Raw genomic sequence first — 25,666 nt, 5'->3', positions numbered from 1 at the left:
CACCACAAAGGTAAGAAATCCTATTCATAATTATTTTCTTTATCATTTTTTTTTATTTTCACATGTTCATGTTAGCGTAATCTTTCGTATGGAAGATTACAATAACGCGAACGTACGATTAGCCTGGGTTAGCTTCATGTCTACGTTAAACATTCAAGGTAAACATTCAGGGTGTTGGAACGGAGCCTAAAATTCAGGGTGTTGGAACGCAGCCCCCCTTTCCAATGAACCGCTCACCACTTGTTGTGGAGACCCGGGTGCTAAATGACTTGTAAACGACCAGATTCTTTTATTTTTACACGTTTATGTTAGCGTAATCTTTCGTACGGAAGATCACGATAACGCGAACGTACGATTAGCCTGGGTTAGCTTTATGTTTACGTTAAACATTCAAGGTAAACATTCAGGGTGTTGGAACAGAGCCCCCTTTCCAATGAACCTCTCACCACTTGTTGTGGAGACCCGGGTGCTAAATGACTTGTAAACGACCTGATTTTTTTATTTTTACACGTTCGCGTTATCGTAATCTTCCGTACGGATTACGATAACGCGAACGGACGATTAGCCTGGATTAGCTTTATGTTTACGTTAAACATTCAAGGTAAACATTAAGGGTGTTGGAACGGATTAAAACAATTAACATTATTTTTAACGGGAAAAATGATTTCGGTGATCGAACAAATCGGTTTTCGAACAGGGTCCTGGAACGGATTATGGTCGAGAACCGAAGTTCCACTGTATTGAATAAAATACTTGAGTTGTCTGTCACCAAGCAGCTTGTGGTACAGAAACAACATACTATCGGGAATTACATGGACTAAACGAGAGCACAGAAGTTACGGTAAAAGAGTGCTGAGTTTTGGTCTTTTAATTTGTAAAATTATCTTTGCGGTGCACCATTCCTGGAGAGAAAAAAAAATGCCTTGGACAATACCTAGAAACGAAGAAGATCTTCGAGTGGTTTGAAGCCCAGAGACATAACGGATAGGAAGTGTTTGTTTGCAAGTTTTCAAGATTGAAAAAGTCAATAAATTTGAAGGCATTACAGCTTCCAAGGGGTTTTGTGCGCATGTTCTTCTATTTATTCATATACATCCAAATTCTTTTTATCTTTTTAATATCTTTTATCTTTACAGTCAAAATGTGTAACTGGAGTGCCACGTCCAATTTCGTTGTCTCAATATGTTCAACCCTTTTTGTAACAATGATGATAAAGGTATATTCTATTTTCTATTATTTGATTTTGTGGCTATTTTAAAACATTTTTAGGTCCTTTTCTAACATGAGTGTATGTTAACTAGGGTTACTTTCAGAGTAACGTGCCACTTATTGACAGTAATCTGGGGGTTAAACGAATTACTTTTTAAATGAAGTAGATAGTAACTGTAACTCATTACTTTTATTACGGTAATGCTGTCATGATTATCGATGTGAATCACCTGTGCTCGCTCATTTGGCGCCAACCGCTGCAGGTTCTGATTGGCTCCCTGTCTCTACTTAAACCCAGTCCTGTCACTCTCCTGTTGTCAGTCCGTCTGCAAACCTGTTTGTAAAAGGCAAGCCTTTTTCGACCCTGACTCCCGCCTGTCCTGTTTTTGCTCCCGTTTGTCTCCGGCGACAACCTGTTTTGATTCCGACCACGTCTTCTCTTCCGTCCTGGCTTAGGACTTGTATCTGACCCCGACCACGCTTTGCCCTCCCAGTCCCGGCTACCGACCAGTTTTTCCGTCACTGACAATGCCATCGCTCGCTACGGAAGATCCACTTCCGTGTTCGGATCACAATCCGAGTGCGAGAGCGACTTGCTTCCCGTGTCCAGCAAACAACGGATAGTGGGCGAAGCCCTTCCTCTCTCTTTCTTGTGGTAAACGTTACACAATTGGGTCCTGTTTCCATTCTGGTCCTGACAAATGTGCCCTACACTGTCCAGTTTATATTTTTGCTTACACAGAGAGCTCTACTGGTTTAGCACGTCCGCTTTGCAAATTTCAGCATTCATGTTTGCTTTAGTCCAAGAGTAGATCCCGGTTCTGTCTCCCCATCTTTGCAGCAGGCAGGGTTGGGTAGGGTTACTTTAAGCTTTAACTGGATTACTTTCAATTCCTTTTGGATGACTCCAATACAAATATGCTAATAAAAGACAAAAGAAACTAAATATGAATGAAATGATGACTCACAACACGTGGTAAGCTTTCTCTCCTGGCTTTGATCTCCGGCAAAACGAACATAAAATGCGACAGAAACAAAATGAAAATAAATCCAAACAGCTTGCCAACATCATTTTTGCCGTTCCATGTATTCCGTTACTCCCCAAGCCTGCACAAAATTTACTAATTTTGTTCAGATTTAGTTTCTTTTGTCTTTTATTAGCATATTTGGTATTGGGGTAATCCAAAAGTAATTGAAAGTAATCCAGTTAAAGTAACCCTACCCAACCCTGGTCGAAGAGTAGATCCCGGTTCTGTCTCCCCATCTTTGCAGCAGGATCCATGACTTAACAAAGGACAAGATGTTGGCAGTGATCTATATGTACAATTTATTACAAACATGCTGACAAATATATAATAGAAAATTCGTACCAAAAAAATACAAAAATGCTGATTGTTGCAAACATGCTCTACTTTTGACTGTGTAAGGCAATTAAAGGCGGGGAAGACACGTCAATCAGTTGCATAGAAGAACCTGTTGCTAGAGATAAAACAGTCGTTCGTCAGAAGAAACTTGCAGGCACTTTGCAGAAAAGGAAGTGAAAACGGTTTCACACATGACTTAGTAGAGTCCTATAGGTGGACTTTGATGTTAGAATATTATTGAAATCTGTAAGATTTTCCAGTTTCGGTCTTAATGATTTGTGATTGAAAGATGTGAATTGTTTGTAGATGGGATTAAATGTTGCGTTTAATGAGTTATTGTCACAAAACGTAACAAAATACCACGCTTGGGAAAAGTGTACCACAGATATCGAACCAAAAGTCAGCCGGGATAAGCATTTTTATTCATTCACCAATCAAGGTGTCATTTGCGACCCCAAGAAGAACCTGTGGTAGACTCCACTAACTCAACATTTTTTCACAAAACACCATATTTCCGCTCAAACTACTCATTTTGAATTTATTCATTTTGTATATTATTATCTATTCATGTTAACGCTTTAAATCAGAAGTGTCCTAACTTTTTCCTCTGAGGACTATCTAAGAAAAATAAAGGGCCACTTTCATTTTTTCAAATGCCTATTTACACATCACATGAAAATATGTGTTTTTAGTTATGGTTTTGGCAAAAGTAAAGTCAATAAATAATATGCGTAAATGTTCTTTAAGAAACACTGCCCATTGAATGAAACAGTTTTTTCTTAAATGAGCAGATATTATTTTCAGTATATGTTGCGCCGGAAGGCTGCAGATTACTTTTGGGCTGTAGTTTGGACATCACTGCTTGAAAGCCTTAAAGGGACAGTGTGTATTATTTCGCACCTCCTAGTAATAAAAAAAAACTTCCTTCATTGAAAATAAAACAAAATTGATTTCAATTACAAGCAAAAATACACCAATTTTCCAATAAACATGCTTTGTTTTTAAAGTAATCGTAGAGTGAGAAATTTGATTTAAAACATCATGAGCATCACTTAGAGGGAGCTGACACAATGGTCTGCCATCTTGCTGCGAAGGGTACCTGAGAACATAAAGGCTGGGCAAAAAATTGAGAACCAAAATGGGTGTGCTTGTTTACTTTGAGTCTCAATAGTTTGTATTCTTCTTTTTGCTTTTTACACACTACACAATACAGCCACGTGTAGTAGTCAAATAATACACACTTTCCTTTTAACTCTGGAGTTATAACTTTAAATTCTTGAAAAAAAGTTGATAGAAATTAAAATTTAAAAGCTTAATTTTTATAAACTGTTTTTTTACAAATTTTAAAACTAACCTGACCTTTAAGAACTTACGTAATTCACATTGACTGTGCATCATAAATTGTCACTGATATTTTGAATAACATTCCACCTGTAGCCGGACTAAAGGTAAAAAATCCGAGCCGACCCTGGCCCGCGGGTGTTTAAGCCCGAACCAACCTGAGCCTGATTAACTTGATTTGAGGGACTGAGCCCAAAGAAAACGCAAATTTTAATATTTTATTTGTGGGGACTCGGGACTCGGAGGGTTGATTTTGGCCGGGCGCGCAGGCACCGGCTGCACAACGAGGACGGAATCCATCGCGCGGATCCTCCACAAAAAAAAAACAACAACAAAAAACTAAGAACACAGACTATAAAAAGATCAGTGAAAGAGAACTCAAATTTAATGATTGACATTTTCGACCCGACCCGAATTTTGGGCCTGGCTCAGGACTAAGATCTTTACTCTAAGCTTTTCCTAACCCTTAGTTTTTAAAGGGACACAAAAATATTTGACCCTTTAAGATGTCACCGTATTGTGTAGTGCAACCAAAAATGACAAAAAAGAAAGAATACAAACTATGGAGACTCAGAGTGACCAACCCCTACCATTTTTCTTCTCATTTGTTTGCCCTTCCCTTCGCAAGATTTTTAGTTTTTGGGGGTAGCAACAAGAGGGTGAACAGTCATGTCAGCTTCATTTAGGTGAGCCTCATGTGATGTAAAATAAATAGAAATTTCTTGATCTAGGAGTATTTTTAAATAATGCACGTACGTCTCTTCAAATACTGTAGGAAGTATCATTATCTAGTATTATTTAGTACGCGGTGAAGCGGCGACAGTTGATTTAGTTTAGTTCAGTTTGAAGTGATGACGTCTAAATAATAACAGACTCACTGTTGACAAGAAACACTCGACATTCAAAAGTCAGTGATTTGCTCATGGTTGTTGCTATTATAATGTATTGTAACGGGTGTAATAATAACTTTTGTTTTATTGAAATTCCTGCTGAAATATGTGTATAGTTTTTGGTAAGTGTCCTGCAATGATGAGTCCAACAGGGCCACCTGCTGGTATGGGGTGGGGTTTGGTATTGGCTTCTGACATGTGACCGGGAGGCGGGGTTTGTTGGCAGTCTACAGAGAGAGCTGCTAACGAGATCAAAGAGATCAAAGCCAGCAGAAAACTAATGTTGTGACTCATTTCATCTGCAGAAACTGTAATAAAAAAAAAACCTCATCATCCAGTCCAGCGTGAATGTGGATCAATGGTGGGACAGGTACACCGCGGTTACAGTATTATAATCGTGATTATGAAAATAAGAAAAATATGAGGGAAGGTGAGTAAGTCAGCGACTCCTTTGCAACTTTGACAAACAAGCGCTATAGAGAACACCTCCTTTTCGAAGGCAAAACAATGCAAGATTTTTGTGCTAGCGCTGCTAGCACTAAATCTCATATGGCTAAATTAGCAATAGCATAAAATTAAAAAAAAACTATACATAAAAGTGTAGAATAATTGCTAAAATACTTTGTTGGTCACGTGTTTGGCTTGAAGCCGTATGTTTCTTTGGCAAAGTCCATCAAAGATATGTGTAATAAGCAACACTTTGGCTTCTGCAATTCTCAAGTTTGTATCCTGGGTAGTTCTGTTACATCTAGGCTGAGTTCACATTTGTTATCCACGTCTCCGTTTGGGAGCTGGGCGTGGGAATCCCAGAGTTGGGCCCCGCCAAAGTGGTTTCCCGCAGTGCAATTCTCGTCCCGAGATGTTCTTCGGCTTGCCGGATCTTCCTCGGTCCGTCCCTGATCTTCCTCTTTGGGGGCCTCGAGGGCCCCGTCCAGACTGGCGTCGCTGAGGAAGGAATGCGGCATGCGCCTGTCTTCAGCAGACACGATGGGGACCTCCCGGGGCAGGTCTTCTCGGTCCTGGTCGGGGTCCTGGTCTTTGCTGCAGTAGGCATAGCGGTGGTTCATGTGCTGCGAATAGGATCCCGAGTGCGAGAAACGCTTGCCGCACTTGTCACATTGGTAGGGTTTCTCTCCAGAGTGGAGGCGGCTGTGCTCGATCAGGTGGTGCTTGTGCTTGAAGGCTTTGTTGCAAACTTTGCACTCGTAAGGACGCTTGCCTGGAACAAACACATTGTGTCCACGTTGCTCGGGAACGAAAAATAAAATAAAAATGGGTCTGGTTGCCCTACCTGTGTGTTCGTATTTGTGTCTGAGCAGGGAGCTGCTTTTCTGAAAAGTTTTCTCACAGATGTCGCAAGCGTAAAGACCCTCGTCTGTCTTTTTCAGTCTCTTGCGTCCCGGTCCGCCGTCTCCCTCCAAGCCCTCATCCATCATGGAGAGGTAGTCCAGAGCTCCGCGGTTTAACACCTCACCCTGTAAGGTCACGGGAAGATTTTGTCATGTCTTTACTTACTTCTGAAAGGTGTTTGGCATTAAAAGTATTGTCTTATGCTGGATAATTTAGATATAACATACAGGTCCATTTCAACAGTGCAAAGCATATCGAAAGATATTCATCATTTATCATTAGTCCCAAATCCAACATCACTTTTAAATACATTTTATGGATTCATTGAGGAATGGATTTTAAACATGGGCAAGTGCTTTCTTCAGATGGGCGTTTTTCTTGCCGCGATCAATTTAGACTGAAGTATATTAAACACTTACCGTCCAGTGTCCAAGTTACTGTATACAAGGAAGATTTAATTTAAATGGATCTTATTCAGCTGGAATCTTTTTTAAAGGAAAACAAAAATCTTTCTGGTTTTAAGTTCAACCACAGTACAGAGACTGACCTTGTAAACATTTTTATGGTCTCAGTTACAAAATGGATTTTAATTAACTTACAATTCTGGCGCTACAGGATCTCAATGCTACCTTTGACACGGTAGATAACATTTTATTAAAGAGACTCAGAAACCTCCTGGCCATCTCTTGTACTATGTTCCTACCTCACAGACCGACTTTTCTTAGTAAGTATGGATGCATGTTCCTCCAGAGCCCATGAAGTCATGTTTATTGGTCATCAAATGTGGGGTTTCCGAAGGTTCAATTTTTGGACTGATACTTTTTAATAGGTACTGGTATATGTTTCATAGCCATACCAGTTTTCATAGTTACAAAAACGACATATTGCCGTGACCCTGATGACACAAATCCTACACAAGACGCGGATGAAAGAGAATTTCCTACAGCTCAACTAAGACAAAACAGGGGTCGCAGTCATCGGTCCTAAAAATCAGAGAAACTTTTAACAAAACTACAAGATTTTAGACCTACATATTGTTAAAAATGCAGCCATTATTTTTGACGCTAACATTAATTTTATTCCACATATTAAACTTGTGACTAAAATGAGGTTTTATCATCAGAAGAATATATCCAAAGTCTGCCAAATTTTTTCCCAGGCAAACATAAAGGTGCTTAATGCATGCTTTTATATCCTCTTATTTAGATTATTGTAATGCCCTGCTTTCTGGTCTTCGCAAAACGAATATTGCCGCTTGCAGCTACTGCAAAATTCAGAAGGACGTGTTTTAAAATCGTTGCATTGGCTCCCTGTGCGTTTCAGGATTGATTTTAATTCTTGTATTCTGATCACTTAGGAAAACAAATGGCTGAAATTGTAGAGGTTCTGTACTTACCATGAGTGCTTGTCTCTCCTGGTGGAGTTTTTTCAGTGTTGCCTCTGACTCAGTTTCCACCATGTAACCTAACGGCGAGAGAAATCCAGGGCTGATGGGCGACTGGCTAAATGAAAGGGGTGCGATGCCTTCACTCATTGAAAACCCCAATGCAGACTGGCTGTAGAAAGGGAACCCGTTGTATAAAGAGCCAGGAAACGTAGAAGCTCTGTACATGGGATGTAAGGATTGGTCCAACTGCCTTCTGTCTTCTGTCCTCTCGCTTTGGGCGGTACCACTGTTGATGTTTCTCAGGTCAACCACCTGCTTGCGCTTGGAGAGGTCCAGCGGCTCGTTCTGATCGCGGTTCTGAGGCGAGGAGGGATCGCCGCTCATGTCCAAGGACGGGAGCCGTCTTCTAGTATGAAAGGAAGATGATTCAAAGGTGTGTCCTGGACTGACCTTCTCCTGGCCTGAAGCGTCTAATCGGTCGCGAGGGGAACGCAGGGCAAGCAGAAGCTGTTGAGGTAATGACGCCCACTTCTGGACCGGGGAGTCATTGCCGTTGGTGGCATCATTCGGTTTGTTAATCTCAGACCGGGGTAAGAATAAAGGCGGCGAACGGTGATCTTTGTTCTGAAGACATTCAGGGGCTTCGGCGGCTTCTCGATGGATCCTGCAATGGTACCGCTCGTGCTGGAGTAAAACCCCCACATTGGAGAAAATCTGGCCGCACCAGCGACAGGTGACACCCGGTACCCCTCGGTCCTCCTCTTTCGGGCCCTCCGGGTCCGGTGACGCCTTCTTTTCAGAACCTCCACCGTTCTCATACTTTCTCACTTCCCTGTGGAGCATATCCTGCAGCATTTGTTCAAATTTGGAGCCAGACTGCAGATAAGGCAGAAGGTTGCTGCTTTTTAAGATGCTGGCTCTGAGAGAAAGCTCCCCCGAGGGGCTGCAAAGGGAAGCCAGGTCCGAGGTCAGGAAGCCAAAATCCTGCAAGGAAAGTTGGGAAGGATACTCTGGCCCTTGGCCCTGGGGTCCGTTGCTGGCTTGCAGGCGCATGGCAGGAGAAGAACCCTTATTGTTCCTTTCCTGGCCTGAGGACAGAGATGGCGAAAAGGAGTGCGGGTACAAGGTTTGGTTGTGTCCATTAAAGATGCTCGCTCCTCCTGAAGTTGCTAGTGATCTGTTGCTTCCCAGGCACTTTTTGCTGCTCAGGTGAGAGCTGTACGACCCTGAGTGAGAGAAACGTTTTTTGCAGTTGGCGCACTCGTACGGTTTTTCTCCTGAATGGAACACAAAACCACAGGAACATTTGTAACTAAAATATTTTTCCACAGCATGAATTATCTGGCCATTTTATCAAATCAGGTGGCCACATAAACATTTTTTCACATTTGTCAAAACTATCAGCATCAACCTGAATGCGGTATATACTGTTTTCAATTTTGGAGACGTTATATATAATGTATAATATTCAAAATAATGATATTACATTTATCGTCTTAATTTGTGGCTCCAAATAGACATTTGAGAAAACCACTATCTCTGAGGAAAAACAACCTGAAAGAAGTGGCTTAGAGATTGCACTCCCTTGCAAAACGAAAGACAGACAGACAGACCGAAAGATACAAAAAAAAATGTTTGTATGATCACCGCAGGCTACACGTGGAAATGGAGTAAGAAAAAGTACAAATACATATCGAGTCCAGCCTCTTAATACATAATAGAGAATATCCTAATATTGTTGTAGTTTAGGATTGATAATACTGACAATGAGAAAGTGGGAATTGTAAGTCACAATCCTATATTAAGAGGTTTTGAATTATTTAGCATTGGCGTTTTGGTTGGTTTATGTTCTAGTAGTACTGTGTGGTGTCAGTGTTGCTATCCAGTGCAGAATTTCAACTTTTGTTGCTTTGCTTTGCACAAAAGAAAAAAATGAAAAAAAACAACACAACAAGCATCTGAAATTTCCAAGTATTATTTAGAAAGTGCTGATGTTCCAAATTGCATCATGCTGTCTTTTCTGAACTCATGCAGCCATCAGCAAAGTTTTTAAAAACAAAAAATTCATAATTCATAATTTTGGATGTGTTCTAAAACTGGTGTGTGAAATGTGTAAGAACTAAAGTGTTTGCAAAGAAAAGTTAGATTTAATTCAGTATGTGTGCATATTAAAATGATGTATTTCAATATTAAAAATATCTTTAATTATATGCCTGAATAATCAAGTTTTTAAATTAAAAAAAGGTACACTGAAGTCTGCAGTAACATTTACTCCCTGTTCTCAGTCTCACCACTGTGGATGCGCAGGTGCTCTTTCAGGTGGTGTTTATACTTGAAGGCCTTTCCACACTGCATACATTTGAACTTGCGGGTCTCCACGCACTGATCCAAAGTGATGGCACTCTACAAAGTTGAAATAGCAAAATATTTTCACTTCAGAGTCTGATTGTCTATTCCAAGGGTGTAGTTTTCGCATGGATGGAGGGGACATGAACCCACTGATATCGAGCAATCGTTGTTTTTCCCAAAACAATATTATGTGATCAGTTAAAAATGTCTCATGTCCACACCAATGCCGAGACCAAACTTATACCCTTGCTTGGTCTATTTGACTTTAACTCACCTTTTCTTGCACTTGGTGATGAAGTGCCAGGTGTTGCTCCAACTGCGCCCTATGAAGGGCAGCGTATCCACAAAACGGACATGCCATGTGGCCCCGGTCTCTTTCCTGACAATATTTAATGTGGTCCCTTAGTGCGGCCCCTTGCTGGTACGTTCGGTGGCAGAAAGGACAGGCCTGTAGCCTCTTCCTTAAGTCTGGGGGGAAAGGGGGACAAAAAGGTAGTTGAAAATTCAGATGTGAATATGTTCTCAACCTGGATTGTTTTCACACACCTGCTACTTCAGGCGAGTGGTGCTGAAATCCTGGCGACCAGATGGCAGGCGGGAGTTCCTCGTGGGCCCTGGCGCCAGAGCCGGCTGTAGAGTTGCGGCCCAAGTGGTCCAAAAAGTCAGCAGAAGTCGAGGCCTTCCTCAACTTTGCCAGGAAGTCGTAGTGGGCAAGATCTTCCAGGTCAATGTGAGAGTCAGTGCTCTTACCTGGCGGAGCATTGATTAGTAGTGAAATATATCAGCATGCAGAAAACAATGAACGAATGATACAGTATTCTTATTTTTTTTCCACTGCACCTTTCAAATCTTAATTCATCATTAAAACATTGAACACATCTTGTGCATGTGCAAATAAACACATTAATTCGTTTTTATAGCATTTTGTTCTTAGGAAATGTGTGACCTTTCTTACAATCTAATATTTACAGCAATTTCAGCTAATTTCTATGAAATGACCACTTTTTATTCGTAATAGTAAAATCATATTCTTGTTATATGAAAACAACAAAGAGCTTTCATTCCCTGTATGAACTAATTTCTACCTGATTTTTAAATGTATTTTTGTATCATATCATTTCATGAGGTTACAACTCTACTTAACGTCAAAAACTTTTGAAGTAGTCCAACCTTTATTTCTTTGAAGACAGTTACCATACTTTGAGAATTCTCCCTTCTTTCTTTCAAAATGTTTTTTTTGTGTTGTGTTCACAGATTATAAACTATGTTTATTAAACCAAACCAAAATGTTATATACATTTCTACAGTGTGGTCCATTCTCATAATGATCGTTCTGGACTGGGAAAAGAAAAGTTTTTCAGTCCATTAAATCTGTCAACAATTAATTTATTTGTATTTGTAAACAAATCCTATTAAATGAACCAAAAAAGGTACATTCATATAAAGCGTATTAAAGGTTATTATTGGAATTGTCTTCAAATTTCTCAAGTCAGCGGAGAGGGAAATCATAAACAAAAAGGTTTTGTCTATTATCAAATCTGGATATTTCATCCATCTAGTTTAAAAGGCCTCACGCGAGTCTGTGTTTAGTTTCGATAAATCAGGGCACAACTCCCCCCCAAAGAAATTACACTAACATTGTGTGGCTGTATGTAAGGCATTTTATGTATTTCATTACAATTTGTGCTAAAAAGGGACATATATTGATTTTAATTATATGAATCCATCCATCCATCCATCCATTATCTGCACCGCTTATCCTCAGTTGGGTCGCGGGGGTGCTGGAGCCCATCCCAGCCATCTCCGGGCAGTGAGCAGGGGACACCCTGAACTGGTTGCCAGCCAATTTCATTAAATGTATCAAGTGTTGGTTACCGCGTTCGCGTCACAGTTCAGAGTTCCGGGGTTATATTCCAGCCATCCCTGCGTGGAGTTTGCATGCTCTCACTGAGCATGTTTGGGTTTTCCCCGGGGACTTCAGTTCTCATACAATCCAAAAATATGCATGGCAGGTTGATTGTTGATTCCAAATTGTCCCTCAGAATAAATGTGTGAATGAATGATGTCTCTCTCTGTGTGTCCTGTGATTAGCTGGCAACCAATCCAGGGTGTCCCCAACGCACTACCCGTTGCCAGCTTGGGTAGGCTCCAGCACTCCTGTGACCCCAATGAGGATAGGTGGTTCGTGAAGTGAATGAATGTATGAGATTTAAAAATGTGTATAGGAAAGGAGAAAACCTAATATAAAATCAATCTTTTTTCCCCATCGCTCCTGGCTTAAGCCCCTCTGCCAAATTTTAGAAACCTGTCTGGCCTGAATTAAAGGCCAACCTGCTAGATTTCGCATTTGTGTGACATCCATTAAGTGTTTGTTGGATAAACTGTTGACATAAGAGCCTGAGAAAAGTTAAATAAAAAAGAGCGAGAGAAAGAAAGCATATCCTCGCATCCCGGAGCAACAGCGCCTCCCTCGCCGACCTCCGAGAAGTCCGCTGCGCTCCCAACCCACTTTGAGGTGGACGTTTCAAATGTTTGCAGATGTTGGCAAATTCTGAAATGTTTTTTTATGTGGCCTGGGGACGCAGCCCGTGCGGTCGGGCGCTGTAAAAACTCCGGAGTGCCTTTTCGAGGGGGCAAGGCCAGAATCGCACAAGCGGCCGGGCCAAGTGCCCGTTAAACCGGCGTGCCGCGTGATGCTTTCATCTCGCCGGAATGAAAACGGGAATGGCCTCGCAATGCAACAAGCGCAGGCCGCAACGTCACCTCTTTGATGCGTTGCGTTGACGACGCCTTTTGTCATGCTTTCATGAGCCTTTGATGGTGAGCTGGACTCAATAATAGGACACAGCAATGTACGTTTTCCTGAAAACAGTAGTTTGGCCACAGTTCAATATGGGGAAAACATTGAAATGGTGTATGAATTTAATTAGACTAGGGCAGGTTTCTGGAACCTTTTTCAAGCTGAAAGATACTTTTTGTTACTAACTAGCGCAAAGGGCACCCAGTTTGACATGCATTTCTAAAATAAAAACTTATCCTGTTGTTCCTATATTTTTACTATGTTATTATCAGGTTAATTATTAAAAGTTGGGTTGAATAGACTCAGTCAACCAGTAGAAAGATCATTTTACTAGAAAATCACAAAAACCGAGCACTGATTAGCTATTTTCAGAACAGGTCTGCAGGCACCTCAGCTGTCCTTAAGGGAACTCTGGTGCCCGCTGGCACCATGTAGGAGACCCCTGGACAAGGGAAAGGTTCTAATTAGAGTAAGACCTATGGATTTGTTTAAATTAAAATTAGCGGCAGCACAATACTACGATGAGGGACTAATGGCAATTAATTCTTTATTGTTCACAAAAATCTAACGTAATATTTTAACTTTTTTACATTAACTTGTTCTTTACAAAAGTGAGAAAGAAACATTTTATGTGTAAAAAAAACAACTCAAAATCATGAAGGAATCTCAATTTTAAAAAGTCTGATATGAGGAAAGATGCAGCTTGTCACAAACATTGGCTGAAATTAAGAATAAATTAAAAAATCGCTATCCATTTCATCAAATTTTGAATTACTTTGGTCAGTATATTATGTTTTTTCTTTAATGTAATCCTAGATTATTACTGATTTTTCGCTTTACTTTCTTCTTCATTTTTAATGTCAAAGGAATTATTCAGAAAATAATTGGTATTGAACATCTGTAAAGTAATCGGGGTGGCTCCCTTAATCACATGGGTTGTTGGGGCACCAATTCCTATGGTGTGTCTTAGGCCTGGTGGCGCTCATACCTGTCCAGGCCAACAAATGTTTCCACCCTGACCTTTCAAGTATTAGCTGAGTGTGCTAAAGGCTGCACTACAGAAACACTCAATGATAATTGGCACAAATTCAGCATCATTTGTTGCCTGTGATGGCTGAGAAGAAGCGTATACCAGCCGATTACATTGACGGGTAGATTGAATCAGGGTAATTAGGGTAATCAAAACTTTTTTTCCCACGCTCAATCCCAGAGCGTGTACGCCAATCTTGAGAAGTCACTTTTAAAAGTTTCCCTCCCCCCAAAACAATGACGAATGAGTTTGATTTCCCTTTTTTAGATAGTATGGGCTTCTTCTTTTACTTTTAAGTTGTAGTTAATGAACGTAAAACTGCCACAAGTAGCTAGGAGAACAAATACCTTGAACTATGGCTTGATCACCACGATATCAGTTTATGTCACCTATACAGTGGGGCAAATAAGTATTTAGTCAGCTACCAATTGTGCAAGTTCTTTTGCTTGAAAAAAATTAGAGAGGCCTGTAATTGACAACATGGGTAAACCTAAATCATAAGAGACAGAATGAGGAAAATTAAAACAGAAAATCACATTGTTTGATTTTTAAAGAATTGATTTCAAAAAGTAGAGTGCAAAATAAGTATTTGGGCACCTACAATCAAGTAAGATTTCTGGCCGTCAAAAAGGTCTAACTTCTTCTAACAAGGTCTAACTAGGTCTAACGAGGCTCCACCTGTATTAATGGTACCTGTTTTCACTTATTATTGGTATAAAAGCCACCTGTCCACAACCTCAGTTCGTCAAACTCCACTTTCCACTATGGCCAAGACCAAAGAGCTGTCAAAGGACATCAGAGACATAACTGTAAACCTGCACCAGGCTGGTTAGGCTGAATTTACAATATGTAAAACGTTTTGTGTAAAGAAATGTACTTTGGGATTGATTGTTAGAAAATGGAAGACATACAAAACCACTGATCTGGGGCGTCATGCAAGATCTCACTCTGTGGCATCAAAATAATCCCAGAATCACATGGTTGGGACTTTGTGAATTACGGAGAGATGGGACTACAGTAACAAAGGCTATTTTCAGTAACAGAATGCCGCCAGGGACTCAAAACCTGCACTGCAAGACCTGTCCCCTGCTGAAGCCTGTACAGGTCTAGGCCTGTCTGCTGTTTGCCAAAGAGCATTTGGATGAACAGAGTGATCTATCCAGTCTCCAGATCCCAACCCCATAAAAAAATCTGTAGAGGGAGTTCAAAGATTGTGATGCCCAACAACCCCAAAACATCATTGCTCTAGAAAAGATCTGCATGGAGGAATGGGACAAAACACCAGCAACAGTGTGTGAAGAGCTTGTGAAGAGTAACATAAAAACGTTGGCCTCCGTTATTGCCAACAATGAGTACATAACAAAGTATTGAGATAAATGTTCCCTCTAATCTTCCACTGGTCTAAGCAATCAAGCACAGTCTGTGAGCATAGCTTGGAACAGCAGTGAGCAATATCAATTCTGTGTAACCAAATAATTATCAAACATATCCAAAACCTGGGATGAAATCAAGTCACATTTTGCTGAGTTTACGGAAACAATTGTTGGTTTTAATGAATTGGCTAATGTTATATTGGAAAGGTTGCACGGGCTACAAACGTCACTTGTTTTCACTATGAGATTTTAAAAATGTATCTTTTGTAACGTAATACTAACATTTTGTGAATTTGTGAATTTCACAATACAGAACTGTATTTAATCACACGTTTTAGTGGAGGTACAATGATGGCAAATATATTGACTTGCCTTGGTGATTATTATCGTAAAATATAATATAAGTTTCCATTGCTATGCAGATGGCACTCAACTGTCTCTGCCACAGGAGACAAGTTGTAGAAATTAGCGCAGTTTGAAGTATGAGATCTAGATACTGTTAATGATACATAAAGCCTTTAGTGTGTACACTTAAAATTGAAGTTACTGTAACTTTAAACGAACGTATACACAAAAAAAAAATCCATATGGTAGTTTGCATGCACCAACAGGAAGAGCTGATGCTGGCAGTGAGCAGTCATAAGCGGAGTGAGGTCTAAAGTCGGAGTGAGGTCTAAAACGGAGTGAGGTCTAAAGCCTTTGGGAGTGCTTGTGAACTGCATTTTCCTTTGCAATATTTTTCAGGCAAAGAAAACTCTTGTCAAGAGGTTCCACAATACCAAACATTTTTCCCTCAAAAAGCTGTCGATTGTGCTGCCAGGCAACTTGTCTCGTTCTCTAGTACTCTTTATTGAGATAATAGTGTTGTTTTTTTATTAGTTACATAACATTGTCTCTTGCGAACCAAGAATTTCCAAATCACAAGTGTCGCTTACCACCGCTAAGTTTGGTTTGCAATTGTCGGCGACGCAATTTACATAAACACAGCACAAATCCACCCACTTGTCTGGATGGTGGCCCAGATAGAAGCGTGTGATTTATGGTCAACTTACAACGCATCCTCAGTGATCCCTGCTCCCCCTCCCTGTCGGCGGCCGAGGCGCCGCCGCCATCGTCTGTGGCCTCGGATTCCGGCTCCACCTGGGACCAGAATTTCCTGCCGTCCCCGCTGCTCCCGGGACTCAGACTGTGGGGAGGCACGGAGAGGGCGGGGCTACTGGGCTCCTCAGTGCCCTCGCTCGGAGTCCGGCTTGTCTTGTCAAGGGGCTCCTGGTAGTCCTGGGGGTCCAGGCCCCAGACGCCCACCTCATCCTCTCCTTCAGACCCCGGTGAACCCCCTTGTTCTGCGTCCACTGTAAGAATGAAAGAGGGAGACATGAGGTGAGTCATGACAAATGGTCGAAATCACATTATTTTGGGTTATAGTGCAGTTTCCTCATACCACAGAAAGATACTGGTCGGCTGCCAGGGTGTAATTGGTCCCACCAGAGTCTCATAAACTTGTATTAAAAATTACAATATTTATAAATATATAGGCAGCACGGCACAGTTCGAAGGTCTTGGGAACCTCCTGTGAGGGTTCAAATCCAGCTACCGGACATCTAGTGCGGAGTTTGTATGTTCTCCCCGTGCTTGCGTGGGTTACCTCCGGGCACTACGGTTTCCTCCCACATTCCAAAGACATGCATTTCAGGTGGATTGTTCAGTCCAAATTGTCCCTAGGTGTGAATGAGCAAGCGAGTTGTCTGTCCCTGTGTGCCCTGCGATTGGCTGGCAACCAGTTCAGGGTGTCCCTTGCCCACTGCCCGATAATTGCTGGGAGCAGCACCCCCGCGACCCTACTGAGGATAAGCGGTGCAGCTAATGAGATGAAATGAGATAAATATATAGAAATGGTGAAGTCAAATTAAAATAACTTTATAATCATATAAATGACCACATACGCCAAGATGTGTATTTGTCCCGCCCGACTACACTATGATTAGACGACTAGGTAAAAATTTCACATTGACGAGTGTTGTGTTTTTCCCAGGTTAGCTATATTTCAACTCTCAGGGACCAGAATAAATAGTTTAGCGCCCATCATTCTGCGCAGAAGACTTGCCCAGCACCTAGTTGCACTGCCAACGTTTTTAACAGAGGGTAGAGAAAAAAATGTTCAGGAAAACGCTTTGGTGGACAAGGGGTCCTGACTGTAGCTTATATCTAAACCCTGGGAAAATAGCTAGTCATAACTGATATATAAAAAAGCTCTAATTTACCAAATCACCATCATTTGTATTATATTTAATGACATTTAAAACTCATATTGGAGATTTGGTCTGTTTAGCTTTGGTTTGGCTTTGCGTGTATCTGAACAGGATTGATGGCTCAAGTTTTCTAATCTGTACATCTGTTTGTTTTGTTTTTTGCACTACTGGCAGTTCTCTTATACCTAGCCACTCCTTTGCATATCTGTTCTCCTCTGCACTATCGTACTCCAGTGTTATTGTTATTGTATAGTGACTTGTTTACCTGACTGTCCATTTTGCACATCTGGTTAGCTGCTCCTCTTGCACTCTTTGCACTACTGTTTAATAATATACATAGCTATAATTATTTAGTATATTATTAGTACTTCAACCTTTATATCTGTACATTCTTTCTTTCTACATTCAAGGAAACTGTGCGGGTCAGATGTATCGACATTTCATTCTGTGTACACGTGTACAAGTATGACAATAAAGTATATCTGAATCTGAATTTATGTGCCAATACGATAATTTAAAATAGTACAGCATTGGCATCGGATCAATGCTAGTTATTTTTAATCAAATTTTATATAAGAGCAGGGGGGTGAATAAACATTAAAATGAGACATAATTTTGTTTAAAAGCATTAAGATTATTTTCTGATTATTACATTTACTGAATTTTCCACACCATAACATGCACAGGATTAAAAAGTGCACCCTCATGAATGTAGTATTTTGTGATTTTTCATATATTAGGTGCACTGAACTATAAGGAGCATGGAATTAAAACATTAAGAGATAGGGTCGCATTAAAAGGAAATAAATAGATTTACATTCAAATAATTTATGTTCTAACAAATACATCCACATTATATCATCTGGTTTTACTATTAAAATTAATTTTAGCCCCAAAAAATTAACATGTACACCACAAGAGGGCACACAAAGACCACTCTATATATTTCTCAAAGGCGGAACAATTATTGTATGCGGTATAATTTAACATAAAAATCATGCAAGAGTGCATAATTTTGTGCAAAACGTTACTATAAACATGAATCTTCATTCAAAATACTTTTCCTACCTACGGACAATTATTGTTTAAAGCAACAACAAAGGAGGATTTGCAATGAGCGTTCGAAAGTTGGAGCCAAAGTTGCCATCAATGTTCTGCGCTTCTCTAATGCTTCATTTTAGCATAAAATAATTAGCATGTAACCACAAGAAGGCACTCAAAGACCACTTTGTATGTTTCTCAAAGGCATAACAGTTGCTGTATGCAGTATCATTTAATTCTAACCATGCATTCATTTTATCCTCCGTATCTTCCGGTTTATAAGGCGCACTTTCAAAATTTTCTGGCCAATTTGGGGTCATTAGATGCGCCATATAGTCTGGAAAATATGTTGCCTTTTATAAACTTACCCCAAAATGTTAATGTTATATTTGACCAACGCAAAATCACAGTAATGAAAATTCTTTGAGATTTTTTCCTTCCGTCAATTTATTCACGCTTCAAAATATTCACATCACAGGCAGACCCACAAAAAAGGCAACGAATGTGACCAAATATGTTAAAACTCGAAGAACCAAGTAAATCATTTACGGGCGGCGGTATGAAATGTCACCACGAGAAGGCAAGATCAATAGCTCTGTAAAGAAAAACTATAATTTAAGCTTGAGTTGCATCCTCATATGCCCAGACGACTGCAGACAGGAAGAAACGCAGTACTTTTTCCCATGGTGAAAACAATAAATGACAATCACAAACACATGCCCGGGATTTCAACAGTTGGCTCTCGTTTCTGGAGCCTCCAAGTGGCTGATTTGATTGGCAACATCCAATCACGGAAGAGTAATCGCAGCTTAAACCGACTGAAATACATCCCGATACAACGCTGAAGCTACTGTCAGGAGGGCCTCGACAGTTACGTTTCTTTTGTTATGTTAAAGTAAACACTCCCACTTGAGCCAAAATTACAGTACTTTACAAAATACAGTATGCCGAGTAACAACTACCAAGAATAAAATAATACAAGTTTCTCTTTTTTGGTACCTTTCTAACTATCATTGTTACATTTACTGTAAATGTACACATTTATATAGCTTGGGTCTCCTAGTTATCTATGCTAACTTGGTTTAAACCAGTGCTTCTCAATTATTTTCTGTCATGTTGTCTGCCCAATTTATTTGGCTCCATTCTCTCCGCTGCCAAGGCATTGATCTTTTCCTCATCTTTAATCACGCTTTGTCATAATTACTCCGCTTTTGGGAGACTTCTTTTTATCTCTGTTTATCTCAGCCTGTCTTCTCATCCCTGTTAAATGTCGTTTTCAAAATTTAACTTGAGGGTCTGCTACACTTCGTGTCAACAAACCACATTCAGTGAAGAGCGCAAATGTACATGCAAGCAAAACCTCTTTACCACAAGCTCACACTCTGCTACGGCCACCTAGAGTAGTAGGGGCACAATTGCACGTTTTTGTAGCACAGTAAAAAAAAAAAATATCCGAGGTCAAACGTTACCGCCTTGACACAGCCCTACAATTGAGAGACACTGGTTTAAACATTTTTAGCCACTCCAAACAAGTGACATGCAGTCAAGAGCATGTGAGACTGTTCTTCACCTTCACCCAGTTGCCGAGCTATAGATCAGCAAATTTTATTTTTAGACATTGTCGCATTAGTCCAGAGTTTATAATTTCATACCTGTCACCTGTACGTTTCTGCCGTAGAAAGTACCTTTATTATGCATTTTAAGACGTGTACGATGTACAAGAAAATCTGTACGGAAAAACGCAAAGTTGTCAATTATGGGTACCATCCGGTATACACCTCACGAAACGGCAAATCAATCAAGTCAAACGAGTTCGCTACTATCTCTGTATCGTTTTTTTTCGTTGCAAACGAAGCGAGCGGTTTAATGTAGTTAAAGGATGCCCGTCTCTTTTTAGACAACCGGCTCTTTCGGCTCAATTCATTAAAGAGAGCCAGCTCTCAAACGGCTCACTTGCTTTGATGCATTGTATTACGAATTATTATGTTGTATAAAGAATTTAAGAAAAAAAGGATGTATAAAAGAAGAAAATGAAAAAAAGACAGGTTTGGGGTTATCCCTTCAATCAGTATATTACCAATTTAATGCAGAAAATGAATTCATAATTTGAATAAGAAAATGTATTATGCTACTTAATTATATTTACATGTATTTTTTTCTTCTACAGTGAACGTCCAAGCTACTTAATTTTTGAACCTTTTTTATAATAAACCTCATTCTTGTCGAACAACTCAGTATCTCACAACAAAATGTTAACGAACAATATATATGATATAACGAAACACATGTACAATATAACATGGTAAACTACATAAATAAACACGTTTGAAAAAAAATATGGTGTAAGATTATTTTGTAAGGAAAAATAGGACATTTTGTGAGGGCATAGAGCCGTGGAGGTTGACAGGTATGTAATTTGTCGTAAAATCACACAGCCCAATGAACAAGGTCGGAGTGAAATACATTAGTTTACTTACATTATTAAATGTGTATTTTTCCTTTAAGCCATATTCACCTCAACAATGAAAGTGGCATGTATTTAATTTGATTGAATGGAGATGGCAAATTTGCCGATTTTATCAGACACATTTAATAATTACCAGGAAATAGGCCTCGCATTATCATCTAAATTTATTAGTCACCTCGTTGCAATACATATTTTAATATACGTTAAAACAAAAGATAAACCAACAAATGCACACAGTATTTATATAACGTTTAATTTTTTAAAAAAAATCACAAGTCTAGACAAAAGTAGTAGTGTTCGTAAAAGCCTATCCCCCAAAAATTAAAAAAAATACTATGACTTGAACTTTATAACTTTAAGTATTTAGTTAATGTTGTAAAAATATGTCGTTTGAATCCCCGATACAGGAAGACCTATTGAAAATAGATTCTGGCTTTGAGTGAATCACATCAAACATTTAGATTATTTCCCTGTATTTTACCGTAAATCCCGGACAATAAGCCGCTACTTTTTCCCAAACTTTCAACCCTGCGGCTTATTCAGTGATGCGGCCAATTTATGTAAATTTTCTAACGGCCGCCAGCGGCGCTCGAGTACAAAAGGTAAGATTTAGACTGCAACTTCTTAGTTTGAGCACAAATTTATTTAGCGTAGACATATCCTCAACATGCAAATTGCAAAAAGAAAGGCACATGACGCAACTTTCAAGCTAAACGCATATATAGAAGGAGACAGAGCTACAGCACGTAGACTTTACTTGGCGAGCGTGATACAAGCGTGTTTTTGAATAAGGGAGCGTAGAACAATGTCTATCTTTCCCATGCTGAAGGAAGACGACTTTGATGACGTCATTTATAAGGAGGAAGATGAGAACGGCTAACCGTGCTTACTACAAATACGGTTTGTTCTCTTAACACAGCTGTTTACTGTGATGTGAGCGTGTTGCTAGTAGCTAGTAGCGTGTGCTACCCTTCACAGGCACGGTTTGGGATGAAAGTTATAATATTATTATTAAAACTTTGAAAACTCTCTCGGTGTACCGTCTTTCTTTGTAAATATGTGTAACCATGTATAATATGTATTTGCAACTGTATATTTTTGTAATGTATTTATTTTAGAAACTTATTCTCATATGTTTTGTACGAGCAAATGAGAAAGAAGGGGCGGGGCAAACGCGGGCTGACGGGAAGTGGAGTAAAGGTGAGACGTGTTTGTGGACGCGGCCAACAATAGTGGATATATATATTTTCCCACCCTTACCTTTGGAAATATACACTTTTTTCCTCGGATTACTTTCAACAGGCACCCGGACTCTGCAGGTCTGCGTTACATCTTAAGTACCGGCATCATTTTCTGTTCATTTTGCCGACTGTGTTTTTTGGACTGTATCGGGTATAAACGTCATATTGAAATATAATATTGTGAATGTGCTTAATTGCTGTTGAGATTGTCATGTTATTCTCTGTTGATAGTGTCAATAAATTTGTTCAAACCAAACCAAAAAAAATTTCGTGTTTGTATTGCGTTTATTCAATGTGGGCGCATGCGGCTAATATACAGGTGCGGCTTGTGTATGTACAAAATTGGTTTTCCTCCCAAAATGTGGTGGGTGCGGCTTATAATTAGGTGCGCTCTAGAGTCCAGAATTCACGGTACTTTCAGAAGCTTTTGAAATTCTCCTTTTTTAAATACCCAGGGTAATATAACATTGTATTTCATCATAACAATTTATCTGATTGGCTTCAAATGCAGATTGTCATTAATATAGTCATTATTTAGAAACAGCACACCTGCCTACAGTGAATCTTTACAAGTTTGTCAAGTCAAGTCAAGTCATTTTTATTTGTATAGCCCTTAATCACAATTAGTCTCTAAGGGCTTCGTTTTAAGCCAAACTACCATTCATTTACCATTTTAACTACATGTACATAATATGCTGCATCGTATTTACCATGTTTTAAGTCTTTAACCTATTTTGGATTTCATTCAGAGAATCTGATTGCAAAACTGTTAAGCTAAAGTGAACTTCGAAAGAAACATTCATTATTAATTGTTTTTAACGTTATAGCCATAATATTGAACAAGCTTTTTACTACCAGATTCCATGTTGACAACATTTTAAGGCATACCTTAGGGGTTGACCCTATTTGTTACGGTCGCCTTGGTGACCAGTCTGCCCCGCCCTCTGGGCAACAGCTGAAGCAGTTCCACTAATTGTGGGTCTGCTACTTAAGGCTGCATTGTGGGCTCTGCGGTTGCTGGTTCATTACTCTTATACACAATCCCGGTCTGTTATGCTTGTCCTGTTTTAGTCTGTTATGCCTTGTCATGTTTTAGTCTGTTATGCCATGTCCTGTTGAGTTCGTGCCGGAGGAACTCTGTATTGTTCTGTTTTGCCCCGGAGTATTGGGCGACTTTTATTTTATTAAATAAAACTTATGGATCGTCAACGCATTTGAGTTCTCCCTTCATGCCTCCTGCCTCCGTTCTGGTCCGGTCACCTTCCACGCCACCACGCCTCGTGACACTATTTGACCTATGGAAAACTACTGTGAAGTCCTGACCACTTATCTGACTGAATAAGTCACATATATATAGGGCACATTCTATTGAATATGCAAAAAGGATCTTAAAATAAATCAGAACAAAAGCTAAGAAAAATTTAGCAGTGCATTGCTCCCCTGTAAGGTTTTCCTGGGACGATAGGGCAAGCCACTAGGCCCGCTGAAAAGAACAAGTCTGTTCCGGATTAGTGCAAAATTGGCTCTAATTTCCCTCCACTGTGACAGTGAATGACACCGGCCCATTTGAAGCAGCACCGCGCAGGCATGGCTTTCATTATCTGCCTTGTTGATTTATTTATTTGGATGGCGCGAGCATCCTTCAAATAGCTGTTTCTTTGTTTGTACTTTGAACGGCGCAGGAGGTTTGAGTTTGTGTGCGAAGGTACAAAGGAGTTCGCATTGATCAATCCAATGCAGCGCAAGAGCGACGGCGCAAAGATGGTAAACACAAAACAACACGCAACCGAGGACGAGAGCTATTTAACATGCAACAAAGCGTGCAGGAGAAGACCATGACTCATAGCGAGAGCTCGCTTAATGCTTGATCACATGATGTCCCAAAGCCTCAAAGAAATTGCTTTTTTAACTTTTCCTCCTGGGGGACAAAAAAAGAAGAATTTCATGTGATCCGCCTGGTTAATTTGGTTTTCCATAGCCAAGTAATAAAATAAATAAGGTGTGAAAATTTGCATTCACCATGGAGGACTGGCTTTCTTTTGAAATGAAAAACCGCAGCGGAGCGTATTACTTGAGGTCAAGGGGAATTATTTTCAGAGTCAAACAAACCGGTTGGCCACGCAGAAATTATGAGCTGGAAGGCACCGGCCGGACTGCAGCGTGCGGTACACTGCCGTTTGTTTTACAAAGTGCACATGTGATCGTGCAATGCAATCATGTGGTGCGCAGTAATGAGCCAGAAATTGCCTTGCTTGTTCTTTATTTAGGTGTTGAGAGGCAACAAAAGGCCTAGTTTGTTGCAGGCAAATTTAAACATGTTGTGTATGACTTACTTGTACTTTAAGTTGCATCCGCTCAATATAATCGCTAAAAAAAGTTAGAGGGATGATGCTCTGTTTGGCCTATCACCCTTTCGATTAGGGTTTCTTGCTTGCTTGGCTTTGACCACACCAGCATCTACCATAATTCAGGAGTGTCATTCTCAGTTCTGTTTTAGTTTCTGAAAAAAAGCATGTTTTTAGAATGCTGAGTTAATTAGGATGAAGTCAGGTACCATACTGCTACATCTGTTATTCACCTATACTGGACTCCTGACTACTTGAGTCTCTTAGGACACAAAAATATTTGGGAATGGCCAAAGTTCTTTGAAGATTTAAATCAAGAAGCAAGCATATACAAATGCACAAAGAAACATTGATGCAATGATAAACTGTCTCAGATCAGATACACTGGATTCCCGGGAAAAAGTAGAAAATAAAAATGAATACCGAAATTGACAAAATGTATACATACAATAAAACTTCACGGCACAAATCAATGTTAAAACTAGGCTGATGTTCTTAAGACAATATAGGAATATGCTAAGCAATTATTTTTCAACATGTTTGAATAAAAAAATAAAAATGGTCTCAATACAGACCTTAACTTTACTGTATTGCATATTGCCTGATAGGTATGCTAAAATTCACCGTTAGGTGCGGTTGTCGGTTTGTTTAACCATGCAATTAATTAGCTGGCAATTTGGGACAGGGAAACAAAGTGAATTGTAAATCTTATAATTACAGGTTTTTACAGTTTTGCTAAAATCAGACCTGTATAAAACATGTATTTGAAAATTTCTCAACAAAGAAAAAAAAAACACATTTTGTCTCAATATTGTGATGTACGATTGTTTTATTACGGCCCTCTTTGTTTGTTCCTTTTTACAAAATGGATGAATATGTACTAAAATATATATTCTAGGAACCGGTACAACATAAAATTAGACTTTTATTAAAGAATTAACTCAAAATAAACGAGATGTTTTTACTTTTATGTAACACGTTTACATTTGAAACATTTTGACTTGCAGCATTCAATTAAAATAATCAACTAAAGAACATAATACATGATACTTGCAACTCTAAGTACAATGAACATTTCTTGACACTAAATTTAAAGCCGTCTTCTTTCAATCAAAGTTTTCCTTTCCAATGATATGTCCAGTGCTAAAAAGCTATTCCGACTAAAGTTTTGTTTGTGGAATATGTGTTGAGCATAAACATTCATCTGTTTTTTTTCCAAATCAGTTTCCA

At 39.7% G+C, this 25,666-nt stretch overlaps 1 protein-coding gene across 1 annotated transcript in view; it reads right to left on the bottom strand.

Annotated features, from left to right (window-relative positions):
• Positions 1–5,361: 5,361 nt before the first annotated feature.
• LOC148364645 (zinc finger E-box-binding homeobox protein zag-1) overlaps positions 5,362–25,666 on the bottom strand; it is a 60,133-nt gene continuing 39,828 nt past the window's right edge. Inside the window, exons 2-8 of the mRNA XM_088337236.1 lie at positions 16,146–16,445; positions 10,437–10,640; positions 10,165–10,358; positions 9,833–9,944; positions 7,551–8,818; positions 6,096–6,279; positions 5,362–6,023 (exon numbers count right to left, since the gene is read on the bottom strand). Coding sequence (XP_088193362.1) covers positions 5,521–6,023; positions 6,096–6,279; positions 7,551–8,818; positions 9,833–9,944; positions 10,165–10,358; positions 10,437–10,640; positions 16,146–16,445 — 2,765 coding nt within the window. The 3' untranslated portion in view covers positions 5,362–5,520. The remainder of the gene's footprint in view (positions 6,024–6,095; positions 6,280–7,550; positions 8,819–9,832; positions 9,945–10,164; positions 10,359–10,436; positions 10,641–16,145; positions 16,446–25,666) is intronic.

Source organism: Urocampus carinirostris, chromosome 6 (genome assembly GCF_059441175.1).
Source record: "Urocampus carinirostris isolate Australia breed hairy pipefish chromosome 6, RoL_Ucar_1.0, whole genome shotgun sequence".
Taxonomy (NCBI): Eukaryota; Metazoa; Chordata; class Actinopteri; order Syngnathiformes; family Syngnathidae; genus Urocampus; species Urocampus carinirostris.
Note: the sequence above shows the minus strand (reverse complement) of the source record. Positions and strands in the feature narration are given on the sequence as shown.